Source organism: Pteropus alecto, unplaced genomic scaffold (assembly GCF_000325575.1).
Source record: "Pteropus alecto unplaced genomic scaffold, ASM32557v1 scaffold8, whole genome shotgun sequence".
Taxonomy (NCBI): Eukaryota; Metazoa; Chordata; class Mammalia; order Chiroptera; family Pteropodidae; genus Pteropus; species Pteropus alecto.
Window position 1 is genome coordinate 5,997,155 of NW_006494609.1, and position 26,020 is coordinate 6,023,174.

The 26,020-nt window shown below is 36.0% G+C and overlaps 1 protein-coding gene across 3 annotated transcripts in view; it reads left to right on the forward strand.

The window, feature by feature from the left end:
* NRXN3 (neurexin 3) overlaps positions 1-26,020 on the forward strand; it is a 1,437,186-nt gene that overhangs the window by 525,094 nt on the left and 886,072 nt on the right. For all 3 annotated transcript variants that reach the window (XR_003044103.1, XM_025042053.1, XM_006925492.1), the window contains one exon: positions 25,570-25,773. Coding sequence is in view for 2 of the 3 variants with exons in the window: in XM_025042053.1 (XP_024897821.1) it covers positions 25,570-25,773 (204 nt within the window). In the remaining variant the exon portion in view is untranslated. The remainder of the gene's footprint in view (positions 1-25,569; positions 25,774-26,020) is intronic.

Sequence of the window (26,020 nt, forward strand, 5' to 3'; positions counted from 1 at the left end):
TATATAATCTCATTACGGTAGGTTTGTTTGCACTCGAGGAGTCAAGGTGCCCCAGGTTACACCATAAGGGCTAAAACTATTCCACAAACTCATATCCTCTAACCCTCAGTGGGTGCTTTTCCCCCTCAGTACTCATTGCCATCCTGATGTAACAAAATCTTTCAACCTAAGTAATTGGCCTTGCAGCTGCGCCTACTGGTGGGAGATTCTGTGGGTCAAATCTATTGAGCCTTGCAGGGATGAGATTCCTCCCTTCCTTTCTGTGTCCTTCCTTCCCAGAAGCCTGGGAAAGAAAGCATGGAGTGTCATCCAAGTACTCTGCTGCCACAGGGAGCTGCCTACCAGCAAGAACCTGGTAATTATCATTTTACGAGAGTGCATTTTGGGGATGGGCAAACCTCTGGCAGCAAGATAAAGGAACCAACATAGAATTCAGCTCCCCCTCTTCTTCTGTGGTTATAGGCCTTTTTTTATTTTTAAAATTTTTATTTTAAGTTTCGAAGCTTCAGTCAAGAACCATAAATTAAGTTGTGTGCTGTAGTCTTTCCCTGCTCATATGCTGTCACTAGGCTGTAATTACTGCTTGACACCCTTCCTCAGTGTTGACATCTTCACCAGCCAGAAAAACCAAAACACAATTATTTGTTTTAGATTGGTTTTCTTCAGTTAATTTTAATAATTCATATATTTTTTCGTAATTTCTTATTTGCATGTTTTATGTCTGTTATTACTTCGTTCCTGTGATGTTTCCCAGAAATATGGAATTAGCTATGCAAGATGCCATATTTAGAAGACTCAGCAGTCACACAGCATTAAGCATTAGAACTGACTCCTAAGCCCCAGTGGTTTAGAGACAGTTTATGATAAAGAATTAGGACCTGAGGTCCCTTGAGGAAGATGAGGAAATCTCTAAATATCTGTCTGTCTGTCTGTCTACCTATCCACCTACCTACCTTTCTATCTACCTACCTATAACTATATGTTTGTATAGATGTACAAATATGTATATATGTACATATGTCCTATATATATCAACATATGCCCATTTTGAAAAAAAATGGGAAATATTGAAAAATAGACAGTAAAAGTTAACTATTATCAAAAATTTATCAATCAGAAATAACTGCAATTTACATTCTAGTATAGTAGGCATTTTTCTAACCATAGGAGAGTGCACACTTAATGTTTTTAATATTTGTTTGATATCTTAACCTAACATTCAATTGTAAGCAAATCCCTATGTTGTTAAACATCTGGCCTTTTTACACAATGTTATATGTCATATACATCTCAATTTAAAAAGTCTTTGGCCTTATTATTGTTTTAAATTACATGTATTTTTGCTTAATCATCAAAGTAATAGATGTTTGCTATAGAAAATTTGGTAAAAACTGAAAAATATAAGAAAAAAATCTGATCCTACTACTATAGATTATAATCTATAATCCCACTACTCACAGTTAACAACTATTATTCTGTAGTTTATTTCCTTCATATATATGTAGATATAGATATTAATGAACTAAATGAAATGTAATTATTTCTAACAAAACTGAGTCATTTATAGCATCGTAATTTCTTTGCACTTCAGTTTTAGCATGAACCTTCCCCATGTTAATGAATGTTCTTTGAAATCATTTTTAAATGGCTACATAATATTCCCTTGTGTGTTAACCGATAATAAATCATAAGAATCTAATATTTAAACTAAAGAGTTCATTTAGGCCATATCTGTGTCTGAACAAAGAGAACAATATTATAGTTTGAGGGTTATCATAGTTCCTTACATGTTGTACAACTCAAATATCAAAATATGTCTTAAATAATTCCACGCTATAAATATTACTGTTATCATCATTATTAGTAGCTATTACATATTGATCTCTATTATCCATTACGTACATTATCTAGTCAATATTGCAACTCTCTGAAGTGGATACTGTTATCCTCACTTTATAGTTGAGGAACCTGAGAGTCAAAAATAGAGGTTAAATAGCTTGTGGTTAATGAAGTAGCTAAGCTTACATTCCAACTATCTAATTCTGTCATCCTTGCTCTTAACCACTACACTGTAGCCGCTTAATATTATCAGTAGATTCATCTGTACCTTTCTTGAATGTATTTTCAGCCTGTGTACCTCCTGGATAACATTTATAATCAAAATTTTCATTCCACATCTAATGTGTATAATTCACTATGCTCGATTCTGTTGAGAAATACACAGAAGCAAAAGCCATGGTACTTGCTCAAGAGCTTCTACAATCTTATTACTGGTGCAGTGTATAAATATGTACAAAATTTAGTTTAATAAAAGACTTACGCATCCATACAAGTTAATAGGATAAGAGCTATCCCATAGTAGTACGGAAATAATTGTCAAATTGGTATTATGGTTCAGAATAATGACATGTTATTGTGGGATAAAATCACCTGGAATATTCAATAAGTGTCTCTGAGGCAGAGAATAGATAACTGCTGGTTATCGTAAAACATCCTCTTTTTAATTTGAAGACATGCTCCTTCATTTCGACATTCCTGAATTTGTTAAACAAGACCATGTTTGATGCCTTTATTTTAAAATGATTCTATTTGGCCAGTTATTAGATTGCATTAACCCTTGGAGACTCACCAAGTACCAATAATATATATGATCCAAGAATCCATTTCAGACAGTCACACACCCATACCTAAGATGACAGATTTTGATAAAACACAATCTGAAAATTCTTTTGTGGAGCATAGTCGTGTGGCTATTTTTCATGCATGGGTCAAGCACATACAAATTTTTTCCAGCATGTATAAATATAATGCTATCTTTATTTAGAGTGTGTCAGTTACCTGTTAGACCCTTCCCACATTTTAACTATGATTCTTAGACCAGTGGAGACACCATAATTCTAACTCAGTGTTGTATAACTTCAAAGTGCCCCTTTTATCATTTTTATTCTGCCTCTGATTAAATACCTTCTTTGTGGAGATCCTTACATAACACAGAGACAGATATAATCCTTCTAATGGTCTCATAATTTTGTATAAACCCAGGCAGATAATCGTATAGGGGATGTAGGGTTTAGGGAAATTCACTCTGATAACTATGAGGAGAAATTTATAGGTCAGTGTGGCATTATATTTAATCCCTTTTCATCTTATTACATATTTGGCTCAGGATATAAAATGTGTACTGACATGAGATCTGTGCCTTAGGTATTTATTTTTCTTTGAATAATTCCTCTCTAAAACAAAATGCTGGTCAGCAGAGGTGATGAAAATGCTACCTAGTCAGTCTCGTTTGCTAGGATGTGACCTGCATCAGGAAGGACTTAGAAACATTGAACTTTCGACCCCTGAAAGGAATATCTGAGATTGTTGAGTCCAGTGGGTCTCAAACTTCAGTGTGTATCAGAGTCCCCCTGCAAGGCTTAGTAAAACACAACTTGCTGGGTCCCACCCTCAAATCTTCTGATCTAGTAGGTCTTGGATGAGGCGTGAGAGTGTGTGTTTTCACATGTTTTCAGGTGATACTGATGTTGCTGATCTGGGAACTATACTTTGAGAACCACTGCTCTGGTTTAAGCCTTTCTTTTTACAAATGAGAAAACTGAGGACACAAGAGAGGTCATCAGTGTACATATATAAGTCAGATCCTGTCCTTCCCCTGCTAAAAGCCCTTCTGTCGTTACCTGTTGTACTTAGAATAAAATCCCAAATCCTATTATTTGGTCCCTGCCCATCCTTCCACACATGGTCCCCATAGAGACTAATTGGACTTTATTTCAGTTATCAAGTGCCATGTTCTTATTTCAGCATAAAAAGCAACTAATATGGTACAGAGCAAAGAGTGAAGGTTTGACTTATAGAAGCGTTCAATCTCATTTTTCAATGCTTGACATTTATTTGGGGCTCTAAATATCACTAACATTAGCCTCATGTTTAGTGATTGATCAGTCTACACTTCCATATGATAGGTCCATCTTGATATCTCGATATATTTTATCTAGAAAAGAATTTGATCCTCATTATAATAATAGCTAACATTTATTAATCCGCTATGTGCCAGATACTGTGCCAAGTTATTTAACAAATGTTATCACATTTAATCTTCATAATGAGGGATCTGAGGCTTGGAAGATTAAGCAACTTTTTAAATGTCACACAGCTAAGAAGAATCAGTATTGAGATTTAGACCCCAGCTTCTGGGGCTGGAATCTCCATTCTTGAATAGACGGTAAACAGTAATGCCTCACAGTTAGAACCTGAAATAACTACTATGTTTGTCTAAACAGCCCCAACTGGTGAAATAATGAGACCCCTTTCCTGGCTGTTATCTTACTAATCATTTATCAGAAAATCAGGTGGTACATTTTGAGGGAGAAAAGAGATTTAGCTTCAAAGGACCTTTACAAAGACATATGAAGAGATTAAATTGGGACTAGACATGGCGACATTAAAACAAAGTTTAATACCTCAAGATGTCATGTCCTTTGGCTTGATAATTGAAGAATTTATGTGAGAGTCAGTAGAAGGAAAAGCATTTGATCTACTTTACATGCTACATTTCAACTATTTTGAGAGTGGTTTATCCCTCCTATATTCTCAGTAATAGGAAAGTCTAATATACCCAAATTGCTTTTAAGGTAAAGAAATTCCACAGGCAGCAGCCCATGAGGTGGTAACAATAGACCCCATTTTAGTCTGAAGTTACAAAAGGACATCAGACACTGATTCCTCAGTGACGTTAATTTTTGGCCAGAATGCAGTCATTGATTTGGTGAATAAATAATCTCTTTATGTCTTAAAGTTTAGAAAAAAATTGGAGCAATCTTACTTTGCTCCTGAAACAAATTTGAAGTAAGAAGAGTTTTACAGAAGAAAATTCTGCCAGTGTTTTGTTCATTTGTTTCCTCTTAACAAACTACCAAAGTGTCACTACTTTCTGAAATTTCACCATTAAAATTTCTTCTTCCCTTTTTTCCTTCCTTTTTTATTCGTTTTCCTCTCTTATTTTCTTTCATTCAAGTATTAATTTCTTCGTTCATTCTATACGTAGTTATTCATACTTACAATGTGCCTGACATGTTTGTTTTAAATAATGAAACCCATTAGAACGGAAGTCCAAATTTGGGACCACTGTAGTGGTGAGACCACCTGCCATGAAGACCCCTGCGAAGTTCAGAAACTGAATAATTTTGGATGGAAAGCAATGCAAGCCCAATTTTATATCATTATAACATCTTTCACTCCAAAGCATAACTGTATGTGCAATTAAATATACACTTCTAATGAAATTTGTAAAAAAACTCCAGCAAATATAATTCAATATTAAAAAAATATACATCATAGAGAAGGAGAGTTTTTCTTAGGAATATGATAATACAACATCAGGAAATAGATTAAATTTAATATGAGATGATAATGATATTAAAGATAAAGGAGAAAAATAAAATCTTTTAAATACAGAATTTGATATAGTCTATATATTCTTAAAAATAATCTAAACAATCTTAGATTGGAAAAGAACTTTTTACTTTGAAAATAGGAAGCTATCAAAAATCTTCAGCAGATATATTTATTTTGATTAGGAACAAAGCAAGGATGCCCTCTATCACTTCTATTTATTACTAGCCAATAAACTAGTACAAAAAAAATATGTGCATAAGGATTCCAGAGGAATACACTGAACTTCCCCTATTAGTAGGTCCACAGGGGTCTATAGGCAAACTATTAAAACTAAAAGTGATTTCAGCAAGTTTGTTGCATAGAAGATAAACATATAAACCTAATTAGCTTTTCTCTGCAATTATAATTGCCAATTAAAATGTAGAACAGAAAAACATCTCATGTACAATAGCGACAAAAATATAAGGTAGCTAAGAATAAATCTTAAAAGATTCAAACCTTCATGGAAAAAAATGACAAAGTATTATTGAAGATTATAAAGTCCTGAATAAATGTACATTATCTATTATACTCATACATGAGTAGACTCAATAACATAAATATGACAATTCTCCCAAAATTATTCTATAAATCCAATTCAATCCAATTCCACTCAAAATCTCAACAGAATTTTTTATGAAACCCGACAAGCTGATCCTATAACTCATATATAAGTTCAAGAGACCACAATAGCCCAGAGAATTCAGAGTGAGAGCGCGTATCATGGGGAGAAAAAGGAAAAGACTCGCCCTACCAGATATCAGGACCTATTTTATACCCCAAATAATTCAATAATGTGGCACAGGCACATAGACCTGTGGGACAGAATAGAGCTCAGTAACTATCTCAGGCAGTATGGAAAATTGATACATGGCCAGATGTTACAAATCAGTGGTTAATGAATAATCCAATCAATAAGTGGTGCTGGGATAGTTGGTTTTCCATATGGGAAAAATAAAATTAGATTTCATCTCTACACCAAACATGCAAATGAATTAAGAGTATATAAAAATTTAAATGTAAAATGTCAAAAAGAGAAATATTTAAAAGAAAATAAAGGTAAATACTGCTGTGACCTATGGGTAGAAAAGATTTCTAAAAAGGAGCCAGAAAGAAGACACGGACCATAAAGAAAGTATTGATAAATTCAATTGCAATTAAATTTAAGTCAGTGTTCAAAGAAAAACAAAACAAAAAAATAAGCTTTAAATTGGGAGAAACTATTGGCAATGCATGAAATAAAAGGTTGGTTTCATATTATATAATGAACTCCTACAAGTCAACAAGAGAAAGATAATCCAACAGAAAATGAATAAGAGAAATGAATCAGCAAATCTCAGGTGCCCAAACCAAAATGGATAGTAAACATAAAAAGGACATACAGCCACACTAGCAATCTTGAGAATGCAAATGCAAACGATATTGTGATATTACTTGAAACCACCAGATTAGCAAAAATTAGTAACTCTGGGGATATAAAGTCTTGGCAAAGAGGAGGAGAAATGGGAACCCTTGTATTCTAAATAGTGGGAGTGTAAATTGAGGTGACCACTCTCTAATGCAACTTAGCATTGAAGTTCAGCATGACATTCGGCCTCGCAGTTGCACATGATGTAAATGCTTTACAAAAACTCTCAAACAGGTCCACATTTAGATAGTTACTAGAATGTACATTGGAATGCTGCTTGTAACGGAACCGAAAAAAATTAGAAACAACCTAAATCAGCATGAGAGTGCATAAATAAGTCGTGGTATTTTTATATACTAGTCATCTATCCAGCAGTGGCATAAACACAGTAGAGCCACATATAACATTGATGAACCCAACACCATAATCTTGAATGAAAAAAGCAAATTATGGAATTACATGTACAGAATGATACCATTCATATAAAATTTGTAAACATGTGGAGTAATACAAATATTTATAGATTTATATATACATATAAAGACTATTAAAAATGCATGGACATGATGAGTATCCCAGTAAAAAAGTTACTTCTGGGAAGAGAGGGAAGCATGACTGCTACCCTGTAATACTTTATTTCCTCAAAAAGAATCTTGAAACAAGTACAACAGAATGTTAGGAATTAATAAAAGCCACATCATAGGTATGCAGGTATTTATTATGTTATTATTTCTACTTGGTTGAATGAAATATTTCAAAGTTGAATAAAGAACCATGCAGCCTCGCTGAGATGGTGCCAAGTTCTCAGCCAGGTTTATTCACAAAGTTCTTGCACTTTCTGCTCTCAATGGGACTGATTAAAATTATGTATGACCACACAGAGTAAGTATTCAGACTCTGAGAAAATGTCAACCTTGTGAATGTTAAATTCTGAAATATCAAATGTCAGCTCTAGGCATATAAAACCAACTAAGGATTTAAAGAATAACAATGAAAACAAAATAAAAGCTCTTTGATAAGGAGTTCAGAAGAGTATATAATCTCTTCTCCCCCTCTAGAATCAGACCCCAGAGATTGGCATTAGCCTGAGGTATAATTTGTCTATATGAGGAACCGCCAGTCCCAAACCCCACACCGCGTGCTGTAAAACAAAAGGAAACTGGCTCAGGCAAAGCAAAAACCACGAAATGGTTTCACCTTCCCACATAACTTCCTTCAGCTCCCCAAACAGCTTTCCATCCCTGACCTTCTCGTTGGAAACCTCTCCTTGAGCAGTTACACACAGCTCTGCAAATGTTAGAGTGACATTTGGACTGGGCTTGCGTGATCAGCTCTCCTGCTCGTATGGGCTCCCCCAGGGGCCTGCCAAGCTCCAGCACAGCAGTATTAGCCTTGCAGGCCTCGCCTCCCAGAGCTAGCAATAACATTTACCAGCTACAGTTTTTTCCATCTTCAAATATTTCCTCTGGTCCACGTGACAGTGATCCAGCTCCTCCATAGAGTGGAACCTAAAGAGAACGGTTTAGAGAGAGGAGAGCCCTCCTTTAAGTGTTAACATTTACCTTTCATTAAATATTTTACTTGTGGTTTAATTGGGCTTCCCTCTCAGGATTCTGGTATGTTTAGGAAATATTAATTATTAAAATTGCACATCTGTAGAGGAAGGCCCACCTTTGATTATTCTCATGTCAGTGGAAACTGAAAAAAATGGCTCTGGTTGATGAGGAATGGGATGCTTACTGAAATCCTCGAGAATCCAGAATTGGCCAGGAAATTGTACAATAATTGATCATAACTGTAGAAAACAATTTGGAAGCCTTCCTATGCTTAATATATGCCCAGGACTGGGTTAGTCAAGACTTAAAGGAGTCTCTTTTGTTCATTGTATCTTCACTGCCTCAGTGAATTGATGAAGATGAATAGCCTAATGAGTCACATGCTAATATTATCCTTATTTTATTAATGAGGAAACTGAGGATCAGAGAGGTTAAGTAACTTGTTCAGTTACAAAGCTAGCATGTGTCAGGCCTCGAATACAGCCTGAGAACCTAATTGCTCTGCTATAATCAGTACTTGCAGAATCACGTATGTCTCAGAAATGTGATGATAACCATTGGCAGGCAGAGATGAAAAATGAATAAGAACAAAATAGAATTCTAGTTGATAAATAAAGAAGGCAAAGAGGGCAAGAGAGAATCACCATTAGGCAAACACCACAGTAAGAAATGTTGCAGATAAGATCCACCAATGGATGCTAAAATTAGCAGGTGAAAGTTTGAGGAGAAACTCGATTTGCATAGGCTAAATTATCTTCCCCAAGATACATATCAAGTAAAAAGAAAAAGACAGTTCTTTAACAATGAAAAGACCTGGGAGATACCAACTTACCCAAGTAATTAAGAAAACATCACTGGTAACAAGACATGTCAACATCATGAACCCTTTGATATAATGCAACGAGAAGGTCACAATGCTACTTTCATGATAGTTTTGCCAGAAATGCATAACCTCAGTGGAAAAACCAACACTGAGGGTATTTGATAAAATATCTGACCAGTACTCTTTAAAAGGACGTGAAAGACATAAAGAACTATTAGATTAGAGAAGACGAAGGAGAAATAATAACTAATGCAATGTGGGATCCTGGGATAGAAAAGAACATTGGTGGAAAAAAGTCATAACTTTTGAATAAGATCTGAAGTTTATTTAAAATGTTATGCCAATGTTAATTTCCTATTTTTCATAATCATACCATGGTTATGTAAAATGTTTGCTTTAGGGAAGAAGGGAGGGAGGCGTGAGAAGGCACGGATATTTTTGCAACTTTTCTGTAAGTATGTAAGTTTGAAATAAAAAATTTAAAACGACAGTCAAAATGAAACAAAAAAATGAACCTATTTGCCTTCAGCTTTGCTTGCAGCATCGAGAGAAGTAAACATGTAAACTAAAATGAAATGAACACAAAAACAGTCTTGTAGGCACTACCTGTACTTTATGTATACACCACACAGAACGGGGCCACAGAGAAGGAGCGGTCAGTCTTACCTAGAAAGGGAGTACAGCTGTCTTGAAGCTTTGCAGAGAAGGTGATGCTTGAGGTCTTTTGTTTATCTTCCATCTGTTCTATTGAGCACCTACTATGGGCCAGGGAGACATTCTTCTAGAAAATAGCTATATAGCCGTAAATAAAAAAGAAAAAGCACTTGCCTTTATAGAGCTTGTATTCTAGAGGAGGGTTCAGATAAACACATGGACAAGAAATGCTTGATATTTTAAGTGCTATGATGAAAAATAAGTAAGCCGATGTGATAGAATATGGCTGGGGAGAGGGACGGTTAGACAGGGTGGTTGAGGAATACGTCTCTGAGAAGATGATTGTTAAGTTATTTGGGCCAGGGCCTGACTGAGAAGGAACCAGCCATGCAAAAAGATCAGGGAGCAGGTAATTCCATGCTGAAGAAAAGGTTGGCTGATGCCCAAACGTAAGAACAAACTGGTGTCTTTGTGTTCAAGGAAACAAAAGGAAGCCAGGGTGCTGGGCTGTAACGGACAAGGAGAGAATAGTGGGATGAGCTATTGGAGTAGAGTGACCAGGTGGCCTTAAGTTTAAACTAGCACACTTCCGAATAAAAGATGGTGCTAGTAATAATTACACCAGGACAATAAAAGTGAAATGGAAATTTCTGGGCCCTGCCTGGACAGATTAATACCCTATAGAGAGGAAACAAATCGTGTAGGACTTCGTAAGTCAGGCGGGGAGTATAAATATACTCTAAGTTCATCAGGAAGGCAAGGGAAGTTGTAGCAGGGGAAGGAAGTGATCGCTCTGGCTGCCATGTGGAGAACAGACTTGAGAGCGAAGACTGAAATTAGGGAGGAATAATTAGAAGTCTAGCTAGAAGACAGAGGTTGGGGCTTTAGCTATGGAAGTAGACATGGACAAGGAGAAAAGTGCTAGATTCACTCAGTTTTGAAGGCAAAGCCAAGCAGCCTTGCTTACTCTTGGTAGATAGGCCAGTATTTATTTGCCAGCTGGATAAGGAGTGTAGAAGATTCCATAAAAGGAGCTGCAAGAGCAAAGTCATACAGGCAGCATCCAGTCTCAGAGCCAATAATGTATTCTATGGCAAAAGTGAAGAGGCACAGTGGGGACAGGCACTCGGGCTGGAGATTAAGATTTAGAATTCAGTGCTAAGTAGTAGGCACTGTGGTACCACTGAAAGTACTTGACTTGAAAGTGACAAGATTTGATTTGTTTCTAGCCCAATAGGAAAATAAAAAGATAAAATAAAAAAATTAAATAAACACCCTGAAAACAGATGGAGATACCTTCTGATACCTAGAAAAATAAGAAAATAGAAACATTTTGAGAGTGGTATAATAAGATGTATGGCTTTTATTTTTTCTAGAAACTGTCTACCCGTTCATCGAACACACGCCCTTGATTGTCTCATGGTTTATAGTATAATTAAGTGTTGACTCAAGGACTGCTGAACAGGGTCACTGAGTCATAAAGAAGCTCCACGAGGAAACGTTAGAGACATATTAATGTCATGCACCATATACTTTACTTCTTCTGCTCCAGTGCTATTCTTGGCCCACTCATTTCTAAGTTTTAGCAATATCTTTCAGACGGGTGTGCCTCACATGCAGTTTTGGCAAGCGAAGCTTGGTGACGGAGCCAGATAACTTTTCCCTGTGGACTTCTAAACTCATCAGCTGTGGGCTGGTAATATAATTTACAACACACTTTTCCAGCCCTATAAAACAACTTTCTGTTTGCAGGGGAATGGGGCCCTGACAAGAAGTGTTTATAACTTGATTTTAGTAGTCTTCTCCATTGTTGCTGCAGTAGCAGCCAGTGTATGATGAATTCTTGTCATCTGCCAGACAGTTACAACTTTTTTTTTTTCCTTTGTATTTGGCAAGCTAAGCACAACATTAGGCTTTGCTTAATACCTACCCCAGGATCCTATTACCTTAGGGAGTGGTAGCTGTAGCATGTGCCACCATCTTTTGAGACAAAAGATGAGACATAGTTGTTGGGTACTCCACAGCTGTGGCTTATAGTTTGATTAAATTATCTGATGACTTACTCGTCCAGATAAAATTCTAGTAAAATTTTATTGATAGAAGGTTTAAGGATGGGGAAATCTGAGCTATGTCACCCATGTATATGCAGTCAAATGATTATCTTCCTGTTAACTATATTTTTCTCCCTGTGTATTAGAAGAGCTACTTGCCACTTATATCATTAGGTCAACAGGGTTAATCCCAGTCAGCCATTACCCCAGGTGACTGTAGCTAAAAACAAAGCTCTATAAAGTAGGAGCCTTGTTTTTTTCATTTTTAGATCCCAAGTCTACAACAGTATCTACAAACACAATCAGTGCTAAAACACTCTGTTGAATAAATAAGTCCCACTATTGACATAGTAAATCTGCCCTAATGATTGGAAATGGATACCCCAAATGATATAGTCTCCCAAGAAGAGCACAGTGCTCTACTGAGCGTTGGTCAGAAGGTCAGTGAAGTGATGCATCAGCCTAAAACCTTGCATAGGATCCGTTATTTCTAATAACATTTAAGAGTTACAAAACAACATAGAATTCAGTTCTAGGACTAGTTTATTTACCTGGTGACTCTAGATTCTGCTGTGCACAAATATGGAGTTGTGAGATTTCCCTCTATTCTCATGTCGCTCTTAGTTATATCTACTAGGAGATGTCTTTTAATTCATGTCTTCTGTGCATTGGATGCAGTGTCTGGCACTATCACAGTTCTTTTGTATTTGCATTCCATAGGTAACTCTGCTTAAGGGATGTTGGATAGACACACACACACACACACACACACACACACACACACACACAGGCATACATACATATAAATGGATATATAATATATACATGTATCAACAATATTGTGCCTCAGTAGATTTTTAAATATTACATGTGTATGTGAGCCATCTGTTTCAGAACATTGCTGATTTTATACAATTTGATTTTGGAAGAAGGATCCAAATAGAAAAAAAGAGATCTTCAATATCTCCATAAGAAAAAAAAAATCAAAGTGTTTATTATATCATAATATTATTGTATTTTAATATTACCTCAGCTTCCTCCATCACGAAATAAAAGGTTAGAATGCAGGTAAATTTTAAGTTTCTAACTAAATTTCTATGCAATTCAGAGATAGTAATCTCATAACTTCTCTGCTTTTTTTTTTTTTTTTGAGAAAATGATGAGCTGATTTTACTTCTATCAGTTAATCAGACTTTTGGAAATTTCTTCATTGGTTTGACTTTTCTAGAAAAATTTTTTTTTTTTTCCCTAGAAAATTTGATTTTGGTTAACATTGAAATAATGGCCCAGTCTCTCTGTGTGAAAAATATGCATATGACTGAGGTTTGTTGAGCTGGTACGTTGTGGAACAGTTGACATGTAGAGAGTGTACTCTCTTTTGCTGCCCTAGAGACTTGTTTCTTTGGTCTGGCCTTGGACAGTTCTGATGGTCACATTCCAGTGAGCACAGCTATGCGCAGAACAGTTCTCTGAGCCTTTACCCCAATCATTTGGCAATTGACCTTCCCCTTGCTCCATCAGGCCTAGGGCACTATAGTAATGGGTGGTCTGCTCTTAATAGTTCTGAATACTGCATTAGCCCTGGAGGGTTCACTATCCCTTACTTATACCTTTATAAATATTACCTTTGTTAAGCCTTCATCAAATGGCACAATTCGAATGGGCTATTTGTTTTCCATTACTATCTTGGCTGATTCAGTGTTATTATTACACATGCTGTGAATGGGGAAACTGAGGTCCAGGAATGTTTCACAGTTAAACAAGTTGCAGATCTAAGATTCCATCCAAATTTTCTAAATCCAAGCTTATACCCTCAGTGACAGCACACTGAGCAATGATTCTGAATGGAAGTCTGACCCGTGTGTGTAATTACAGCTCTGTACAGTAGAGCTTTCTTGAATTGACTTAAAGAGTCAGAAATTGTCAAGAACATACCACTGTCATTTACAAATGTTTTGAAATTTCATAACATGTTTATAAAATAAAGCAATGGCAATAGTATCTGGAAGAAAATTGAGTAAGATTGCATCTGGTCTGTCACCACACCATTCGGCCTTCCCCGCGCCACGAGAGGTAGCCTGAAAGCTCGATCATTTCATTTTCTTTCTGAAAACCCTCTATGTTGACCAATATCCAAATTTCCTAACTGTGCTTATTAGGTCTTTTATAATGGACCCTCTATATCGTCCCTTTAGTCTTAACTTTTACCACTCCCATCCATATGCTGTAACCCATATAAAACCCCCTAAGTGGTTATCAACATGGGGATGGATATTTTTCCCCCAAGAGACCTTTGGCAATGTCTGGAGACATTTTTGGTTGTCATGACCAAAGGGACTGCACCTGGCACCTAGTGGGTAGAGACCAGGGATGCTGCTAAACATCCTGCAATGCACAAGGCAGCTGCCACAGCAAAAAGTTGTCTGGTTCAGAATGTCAGTAGCGTCACTGTGAAGACACTCTATTTTGCCTTAGGCATTGCGAACTCCACTTGATCCTTGAATTTGCAGCATTGTAACTACCGTTTACCAGATGCTGTGCCGAGCACCACGCTAATACATGATGGCATTCCATGTCCTTATCAACTTTGTGCCCGTGGGTGTGCTCCTCCCTCCGCTAGAATGCCTTCCCACTCCTCTCTTTGTAGTTTACTCTTTCTCAGTTTTGAAGCTCAAGTTACATAACCCCTCCCTAACAACTTTTGGGAAGGGTATAAGAAGCCTGAGCCGAATTCCTACAATACTTTGTTCATTCTTCTATACAGCAATTTACCTATTCGCATCAATAACTCCAACTTGCTGTAAGCTTATTAAGGACAGCAACCATGTTATTTGTGCTTCTTCCCTCTCACCCCTCCCCCATTTCAGCACTGTGTCTGGCACATAGTAGGTATCAATCATGGAATGAATGGGAAATATTTCTGCAAAGAGTGGAAAATTTCTTCTGAAGAATTGTGTTATGTTTAATTTTCGGAAATTAAGTCACATTTTGAATTCAGTAGGGAAAATTGCTATTTGAGAGAAAGCTGCATGAATTCTTTGGTCGAATGAACGTTTTCTTAAAAATTATACATTTAATAAACCAGGGTTTCTGTATCCCTGGTATGTTTGTTTCTTTTTCTTTTTTTAAATACTAAATGATTTTTAAAAGTACATACCTACTCTTCTTAAAGTGAGAAATATATGATTTCTTTTTTTTATTTTTTATTTTATTTTATTTATTTTTTTTTACCATGGCTTTAGAGTGGTCTGGTTGTTTGGGAATGAGAAGCCAGTATGATGGTATGTAATAGCAGTGTTATGTTGAGACTATGAAAGGTTAGTTTTTCTCAGCCTTATCTACAAGGCAGAGGACATCACCTCACATCAGTTTTGTTGGTTCTTGGAACTATTGACTGCTTTTGGGTTTGTTCGAAGCTAGAGGTTTATGTTGTTACTCCTGCTGCAAAATAGAGATTTAAAACCTGGCAGCCATTCCTACATGGACTGCACACTGTTTAAGATTAGCCCAGTTTGGGAGGGGAAGCAGTTTGTGTATTTTGGAAGCTTTGTCAGAATAAAACAGACTTAAGGAGTGTGCGAAGCCAGTAGCTGCATGAGCAGAAGGATGTCTCAAAGGTACAAAAAGAGAAGAGGGTGAGAATAATGATTATTTAATGTACTTTGCTTACAGGTTTGGACTTGAGAGTACCTACTCTCCATAGGAGATGGCTCAAGGGCTGATGGGAATATAGTGTTAGGAAGTCTACTTGGTATGCTCAGTGCACAATAAGAACTGGCAAAGTCCACTGCAGCAAGCACATTGCTCATTGCTCATGATGCTGTATTGATGTCACTGGGCCCCCTGTGTTTGTTTGCAATATCACATCAATTGTGTTATCGACTGATTTTGTTTTACCCCTTTCTTCTTATTGCCTACCAATCTGGCTTTCTTCTTTAAGACTATATGAGATGTAAATGGTATCACTTCCTTGTATGTGTAGGCAAGAAGAACCTCTGTACCATCTCCTACAGTCAGTTTTCCCTATAGTTTTTACTTCTCTTGATTAGGACTTCATCACATCTAATACAACCTGTGCTTATAGTAAGATTAAAGGATTCTCAAGTTTGGGTTGTTTTCTGTTTCTTTGGTGTTAGACGTAATAATTTGTTTATGAAAAGCAGTGGGAAGATGGTAGGGAAAAATCGCCTCTTTCAAGTTAAACAAAAGAAGAGTATATCAGCCAAATAATCATTGACCTCCAACTCAGTATCACAAATCTCAAAAAATAAGGGCAAGACAGATGATTCTTAAGCCAAGCCAAGAGGAATGGCCAAGCACGCTAAGTCTGCCTTTGCTCTTTAGATATAGCACTGTCTAGTTGATAAAAATACTGAGAATTATCCCTAATACCATTATAGAGGGAAATAGACTAAGTAGATGTTCTTATCCTGTTGTACCTTTTAATGAAGCATAGTAGAAATGACTATGGGAGGGAAATACATGTAACAGAAACTGGCAATGGGACTAACAATGAAAGAGAAGTTATCAGGGCTAAATGGATCAGAAGACATAATGTGTCCTCCTCCATTGCTTTGGGATGCGCTCCTTAACCAATTGGGGTGACTTCTGATATAGGGCATTTAACAAGGCTTCAAACACGAGAACATAGTCTTGGTAGCTAAAGGAAGGTCATACAGAGTCTTGATTGAGCTCTTTATCTCTCCCCTTATTTCCTTTCTGTAGTTCACCATCTACCAAACTATAGAAAAAAATATGTAGAACTAAAAATATGATGCCATTAAAAACTGTACATGACTCTAAGAATCAGTAGGTCACTGAACAATCATTATGAACAGTTAGAAACTCTGAACAGAGCCACCTGAGTATGAGCAAGAAAGTCATTGACATGACAATGCAAATACAAAACAGCAGACAAATAAAAGAATAAAGAAAGAGGTATGGCTCAGTCAAAGAATTTTCTCTAGAAGAAATAAACACAAGGACAGAAAACTTCCCCATGAGCTATATTCTGTAGCTCATTTGAATTATAGAATGATTTAAGAAATTTTAATGCCACAAGAATTCAAAGAAACCATTAAAACTAATTGAGTGAAAAGAAAAGGGAGATTATAGATGGAAGGAAAAATATGAGGGCCAAAATAATGCAATCACATAACTAATTTGAAATAATTAGTAGCAATGGGGTTGGTGCAGAGAAAATATAGCTCAAACATCATAGTGAATGCTGATGAAAAATTTATAGAGACTAAACGCATCATAGAGAAACTAAGAGATATGGAGGAAAGACAGGAAAATTGGATCCCTCAAATAGAAAAACAGCACTTTAACAAAGAAATTGTCCAGAGGTCTCAAACCAGAAATTTTTCTTGCTATAAAGAATTGACTCTGACTCTGAAGTTCAAAATAACATGTTGGGTTCTAAGACAATTGATATAGTATACTCAACAATGAGATATGTATTGATTACGTCATTGGACTTCAAGGAATAAAATAACATTTTTCAAGCATGTAGACAAAATTTACATTGTTTACAATCTATTAGAGATTACTGGCATTGTACAGTCTCAAGTACAATAAAGTAGTGTCTATAACGTTCTGTCTGAAATAAGGTGCGACTTTAAGAATTATATGTAACCATGACGTAATCCAAATATAAAGAGCAAGCTATTCACAAACATGAACAAATTTTTTAAATAACACTAGTGAGTTCTTTTTAAAAAGGTATTACCATAAAATTCAAGCATTTAAAAGATGAAATAAAATTACTCAGGAATGGAGAAAGTATGATAAAAGGTTTGGTGAGAATGATGACCACATTTAAATGTACAATAAACTCATGATGATTATACACATTATGAATACAGAACAAAGCATACCTGTGTCAGAGATCTCCAGAACCACCGTCAATCTGGATAATTCTCTGGATGGACTCACAGAACCCAGAAGCTGTTACATTCATGATTATGGTTTAATACAGCAAATGTAGCAAAGTAAAATCAGAGAAGGGAAAAGGCACATGGGGAAGTGTGGAGAAAAGGCACAAGATTAAAAGAGTCCTCTCCCAGTTGGAGTCAACAGGATGTAGTTAAATTCTCCAGCAATCATGTGACAACACAAGCAAAGCGTTGCCAACCAGGGAAGCTCCCTAAACCTGGAGTCCAGGGACATTATGGGAGGTCAGTCACATAGATGTACAGTGCTTATGTGACTGATTTCAGTTAATGATGCTCCAGAGCCCCAGAGGGAAAGCAGGTAGTCTCTGTAAATCACTCTGTTTGTTTGAATTATCTAAACCAACTGGTACAATGTGGCTCTAGACCTTAGGCTTGTAAAGGACTCTTATTATCAGAATATTTCAAGAGCTCAATTACCACGAGCTAGTGAAAGGCCAGTTATGAAAATAGACCTGTCTTTGGAATGTACAAAGTTCAAATAACCCAGGTCTTTTAAGTTAACCCATTCCTATACAACATGTAATAAAAATAACAAAATTAACAACAAAAATTTAGTGATGAAACAGAAAATGAGAAAGAATAGTGTCTCACTTTTCATAGAAAGAAGTTAGTCTTTACTGGCTAAATTTGAAGTACAAAGTTCAAAATAATGACACCAATCTTCATGTGTTTAATATCTTATAAATTTGAGTGAGTTCTTTTAGGAGAATACTCCTCTTAAAATTTTTATTTGAAATTTGAATTTTTTCTTGTGTTAACTTCATGTAGAATTAAAGTTAACTTGAATTAAAATAACGTAAACATTTTTCCACTTTTTAAAGTGTTACTATTTATGTATCCTTTTATTTGCATATATGCTTAGAAAAATACCTGGAATTATGCTGCCCTAATGTTAATGATGGTTATTTTTTGATAGTGTAATGTGGAACATTTTACATTTTTTATTTATGCATATGTCTACATCTCTTCAATTTTTAAATAGTGAGTGAATGCTGTTTAAAAAAAATAGCGATTTTTCTTTTGAAAAGGAGGAGGAGAATGAAAGACAGGAAATCATGACTCTGAGACTAGTTTAACATGGGAATAGTGCTCTTATTTTGAAAGAAGCGCAAGCATTGTGTGGATAAAGGAAATACATACAAATAAAGTAAATACTATCATTTTCTTCTCTCCTGGATTATTTCTCTTAACACAAGAATTTCAAAGAAAACTTTTTCCACACTAACTTCTATCCCATCACTCAATATCCCAACGCCACCTCCTTCCTTTATTTGGAAGAGTTTCTGAATTGCTGTAGGAATATAGCTTTTCCCTTTACTGGCCAGGAGATGGGAATGTAGAGAGAAGGGTAATTGATTATTGAGGCTGAAGAACAATTATGGAATAGGTAAATAATCAGACAATAAGAAACATCAATACTGAAGTGTGTTTTTAAATATTGCAGTGATTAAATAATATTATTTATACTTCTCTAGAAAAAGAAATGGGCTTACTATGAGAAATACAAATATATGTCACTTTCTCCAAAAAAAAAAAGAGGAAAATTTTATGGAGAAAGGTATGTGAGACATTTGTAATAGTCAAAATAGAGAAGTCTGGAATGGTTGGGTGAGGAATTTAACAGACCCTCTCCCCAGTGACAAAACCATTTATTTAACTGGTGAAAATTATTTAAACATACAACCATTTAAAATCTCTGAAAATTGTTCTAAGGATATACAACAAATGAAGAAACAATTTTTAAGAGATTTACTAAATCTCACTAAGAAAAGTGAGAGCTGTATCATTTAAACCACAATCTTCTTCCATCTCCTATGCCACTCCTGCTCCTTGTAATGGAAACTTTATTTCAGGTAGATATGGCCAAAAGGCAGGAGCCCTGTCTCCTGCCACTTAGGGTAGGGCTATAGTTTTACCTCAAATGGGGCAGATAGCTGGTAGTTATCAACTTAGCCCAGTTCCATGTTGCCAAAGCATTATTCCTGGTAGACAGAGTCAAAAATAGGGCTTGCTTCTCCTATCCAGTCCCATTTATAGGGCAGAAGCTCTATCCCAGGTATGGCATGTCAAAAATGTCAGGGCTTTACTTATCGCTGTCCCAGCTTACTCATGTATTCCATGTTGGGCGGGGGGTGGGGGGAACTGGGAAGACCAGAGTTTACCATCTTCCCCCAGTGTCCACTCATAAAATGGGAGTACCATTCAGGGAGAAGCAGGTCACTGATTTTTGCACCAAGCTAGGGTGCAGTGGCACAGTGATTCTGCCCAGGGGTAGACGCAGACTGTCAGGATGGAGAACTGTACAACTCTGCCTAAGGTGACTATTTGGAACAGAGTTTAGAAAAGTTCATGGCTAAAGGGCTTTTGTACACAGTGGAGATCTTGGTGACTGGCAATTCTCAGGTGGCAGGTAGCTCTATAATACCAGTAGCAATGAACAAAATGGCAAATTAACCAGAAGTTTAACAGAGAAAAATCAGGGATAGAGAAAGCCATGAAGGTTCATTCTGGGATCACACTCATCCCCAGGGGTCTAGATGGTTGTGCACATTTACTAGGCTACACTCACTCAGGACTAGTTAGAATAGGACATGGGGCAGATTTGAAAGCATTCCAAGCCACACACACATCTATCAGCAAGGGGAAGAGCTGTATTGGCTCAAGGGGCTTAAGTATAACCTTTTAACAAACACTGACTGAACAATGAACTACTTTTATTCAAAACATATTCCTAGGAAACCAAGCTTAAGAAATACAACCACATTCATCCTTAGTGTTCTGGAAAACTGTGCATATTCTCAAGGCTGCACCTGCTCAGGAAAGACAAGAGGGGCATCTTCCAAGTACTAGTTCCTGGCTGAACATGAGACAAAATTTTAGACTCTCTGAACTGTGAAAGCAGTCTCCTAGTCACACATATCCAATGGATAAAGGGTAAAAATGAACTCACTAAGGGACTTAAGTATAATATTTGATTATTAAGTGGTTTATACTGGCCCAAGCATAACACCTAGGAAGGCAGGCTAAGAGGTAAAAACAAGGAAAAACAGCCGATCAGGGACAGCAGAGCCTTCACACTGCCAGGAAAATACAGGTCACAGAATTAGTTCAGCCAAGTCATTAGACAAATAAACAAATGGAAAAACAACCAACAATAGTAGCCCTGGTGATGGTGGTGGTGGGGGTACTACTCAGATTGCTACAATCTGTTATCTAAAATGTCTGGTTTTCAACAAAATTGTGAAACATGCAAAGAAACAGGAAAGTATGATGCATACACAGGAATAAATACAGGCAATAGAAAATGCTTTTGAAAGATTCTAGTTATTAGACTTAACAGACAAAGATGACACAGAAGCTATTATAAATATGTTAAAATAATTAAGGGAACTATGTGTAAAGAATGAAAGGAAATTAGATAATGATTTATCAAATAGAGATAAAAATTACACACACACATGCATACATACATATACATCTATGTTTTAACTCCAAAATCTCCATTTGGATATTATATAAAAATATGGGAGTTGAAAAGTGTAATAACTTAAACAATTCACTAGAGGGGCTCAACAATAGATGTGAGTTGGGAGAAAGAAGAATCTACAAACTCGAAGTTAGATCAATAGAGATTATACAATCTGAATATGAGAAAGAAAAATGGAAGAAGATAAATGAACAGAGTGCCCAAGAATTGTGGGACACCATTAAATGTACCAGCATATGTATGATGGAGTACTGGAAGGAATGGAGAGAAAGAGAGAAAATATTAAAAGAATTAATGACTGAAAATTTGCCATATTTGATGAAAAACCCTAATCTATACATTAGTGAACTCTAAGTAGGATAAATATAAAGAGATTCACATCTAGGCTTATCATAATACAGATGTTGAAAGCCAAAGACAAGAAAATCTTGAAAGCAGCAAGAGAAAAATAATTCATCCTATATAAAGCATAAAAATAAGATTAACAGCTGATGTCTCTTCAGAAACAATGGAGACCAAAGGCAGTGAGACAACATTCAAACTGCTGAAAGAAATATAACTGTCAACCAAGAATCCTATATCCAATAAAGCTATCTTCCAAAAGTGAAAGTGAAATAAAGACATTCCCAGATAAACACAAACATAGAATTCATTGCTAGGATTCTTGCCTTATAAGAACTATTAAACTAAGTTCTTCAAACTGAAAGGAAGTGACAACAAACAGTAATTTGAATCTGCATGAAAATACAAAGAACTCCAGTAAAGGTAATTTTATGTAGGTAAAGATAAAAGAGTGTAATTACACATTTCTTTTTCCTCTCTTAACTAATTTAAAAGCAATCGCATAAAATGATATCTATAAAACTGTATTGTTGGACTATAACAGATAGAATTGTAATATATCTGACAATTAAACACAAAAGAATGAAGTAATATTGGAGAAAGGAAATGACACCAGATGGTAACTCGAATCCACAAGAAGAAATGGAGACAGAAATGGTAAATAATAAACTTAATTAAAAAAATTCTATGTATTTGAGTTCTTTCTTCTTTTAGCTTAAGAAGACACATTTTATAGAGCAGTCATTATAACAGTGTATTGTTGAGTTTGTAACATGTATAGACATAATGTGAATAGCAATAATAACAAAAAAAGAAGATAGGGAAGAGCTATCTAAAAGTTTCCGTATCATACTGAAATTAAGTTAGTATAAATATAAAACAGAGTCTGATAAATTAAGATGCATATTGTAAGCCCTGGAGTAACCACTAAGAAAGTAACCCAAATGTGAGTCATTAAAAGAATTAAAATGTTAGGAAATATTCATGTAAGACAAAAAGGAGTTGTCAAAGAGGAAAGGAGGAACCAAACAGGAGAACTATATAACAACAATTGTGTGGGTTTTCCATGGTGTGGTCTCTCAATATTCAATATTCAGTAATCCAGTAGATTTTTAGATTAAATAACTTTCCTTTTTTTTAGACTAATTTTTTTCCCTCAAATTAGTACTATATTCATGATACTCCTTATATTTTAAATCTTTTAAGCAAATTAATATAAATCTTGGAACAGATTTTGTTTGGGTTGATTCTTGTATCTAATTTTCTGCTTCATCACTCTCCCCTTAAAAATATTAGGTTAATAATAGAAAACACTGACAGATATACACACAGATGTACACATTGAGATACATACTTTATTTTGCACCATTAGCTATTTAACTACATAACTCACCTGATAGTTATTCTCTAATACTGCCAACATTGAAAGAAAGATATATTCATTTATATACATGTTCTGGTACTACACATATCCAGAGAGATAAAAGTGGCCATTAATTTTGGAATGTATTTAAATTTAGCGCATGAAAACAATCATTTAATAACTCAATGAATACCTTAATATTTTTTTAAAAAAGAGTGTACATATGTGTGGTTGTGTATAATAGAAGGTACGTAGTAATGATTAATGGTGTTCATAATTACACAAATACTAAGAGCATTGTGCATGTTTGTGTATAACAGTATATTACTTAGAAATATATGTATGGCCTATGTTAAATAACTTTATATGTTCACAAATAGTATAGAATTTTAATGGCATGTATGTATATGTGTGCATGCACATGTAAATATACACAGGAACACCACACTCTACCATACACACATACATACACACAAGAATATTGCACTGTACCATGAAACATTATAGATGTGCTTTGGGTTCTTAAGAAAGATAGGTGTGCTTTTGGCATAGTTGTCTGACAATTTGGTAGAATGGTTTAAGTATACAACTATGAGAATCAGACTGCCTGCGTTCAACTCTCAGCTCTGCCATTTGTTAGCCTTGTGATCTGGTATCTATAAAATATAATAATAGTAATAATGTCTTCTTCATGGTGTCCTTGTGAGGATTAAATGTCTTCTTTATGTAAAGTTCTAGACAACAACAGGCAGTAAGTGCTCAATAAATTTTAGCTATTGTTATTGATCTTCTTGTGATTCTGCTCTTTCAGGAGATAAAAGTTTTGTTGTTTTTTTTCCACATCTGGAGCATATGTTAAGTTTAGATTATGTTTCTCATCTAAGAATAGAGCTTCATAATATGCCTTTTATTATGATGGTATCTGCAACTGTCACACCTTTATCTGTGATCCTCTTAGAGTTTGCAAATTGCAATGTACAGCTATTAGCACATCATGAATATTACCCAGGTGATGGCTGCTTCCCAGGAATAATCAGGTGTATTTATTTTGCTTTTCACGGACTTTTGTGTATTATGTAAATATGGTGGGGGTACGATGATGACACAGACTATTTTGAGAATCTTCCACGCGGTCTGCCTGGTCTCTCCCTCTTCCAATTCCATTTATACATAAGAGCAGAAGATGTTGGTGTCTTTTGTTCACTGTTATGTGCCGAACACCCAGAAGAGCACCTACTACACAGTATCACAAATAAATGCATCATAGTAGCTCATAATCTAAACCATCCATTTGATTTCCAATGTCTACAAGTCCACTGATTTTATGCCAGTCTCAAATTACATTTATAACTACTTATCCAAATATACTAGATGCTTCTGTTAAATTGAATAGCTGTCATCTAAGCATCCTCCTTCTTTCTTTCCTTTATGTGTATAGAGGTGCTATTTCATCTACTTATCAAATCTATGCTATCCCTTCTTTGGTTACAGATCCCACCAGTCTACCAAGACCAGCTTAAATTCTACCCATCTACTCTCCTCACCTGCATGCCTCTATCTTTCTTGACATATCTTTCTCATCTCATTTAGTTATTTTTGTGTCTAGTACATTTAATTGTGCATGCCATGTCTCTCTTCAGAACAAGGACCTTGCTCTTATACTTTTGCACCCTCCATAGTGCATGAAGGTGGGTAACAACTATTTGGCAACAGCAAATATTTAACGAGGAACCACTCGATGCCAGATACTGAGCCCAGTTTCATAGAATGTGAACGATATTTTCTTCCTGTGTTCCCAAAAAGTATTTGCTAAATGAACGATTAAACAAATTCACATTTTGAGCAGAATGCTGTTGCAGAACAGGCTCTGGACTTGGCAGTGAGTATGCTGGGTTAAATCCAGTCTCTGTAACTTTGAGGTGATAACTTCCCCCTTGAAGAGCCTTGGTTTGAAAGCAAGAATAATAGACTCAAGTTGTAGCATTAAATGAGATAAAATATTGGGAGGTTGGAGGACTTGTAACCAAAGTGCTTGGATGGGAGAAGATATCAAATATGGGTTTGTTTCTTCCTCTAGAAATGCTATTTGAATAAAAGTGAAATGACTGGTTCTCATGGGTGTCATTAGCTTTTTTTTTGATGTAGCTCCAAATCTATCAATCTTCTTTGAATGGGCCAAGCAAATTCTTACAGTACCTAGCCACTGTTATTGGGGCCAGGCTATGCCACTGCTCTTCTCTCCTTCTAGAAGCTCTCTGGTAAAATGCTATTTGTTGGCTGTGGTGGTTATAAACTGCTTTTCTCCTCCTATCTTTCATGAAATGCTTACAAGATTCTATTTTGATTTAATATGATTTCATTTTATCTATAGCAGAAAACACAAGTCACCCATCTATGAATTTGGTGTCCTCTCCATTCTACTCTCCTTACACTGGAAGCCAAGGGAAACTGCATTCTTTCATCCCAATGATCTCCTCCATTCTTCTTTGCAGAGGCGTCCATCTTGAGCTATGATGGCAGCATGTACATGAAGATCATCATGCCCATGGTCATGCACACCGAGGCAGAGGATGTGTCCTTCCGGTTTATGTCCCAGCGAGCTTATGGGCTGCTGGTGGCTACTACCTCCAGGGACTCCGCCGACACCTTGCGTTTGGAGCTGGATGGAGGACGTGTCAAGCTCATGGTTAACTTAGGTATCGTATGAAGTACCCTCTGCCATTCCGTTTGGGCTTGTCTTCCCTTTCTTTTCTTATTTTCATTGGTTTGATTGAATTCTTTGTTTGTTTCTTGAAAGTTAGCTGCTCACCTCTTGTTTAATAGACCAAGGATAAAACCCAACAGCAACAAACACCTTCTCCTTGTTTATGCATGAGGTTTTGATGTCAATTTCTGGTTTCTGACCGTGGTGGTTTTTTGTTTTTTTGTTTTTTGTTTTTTGTT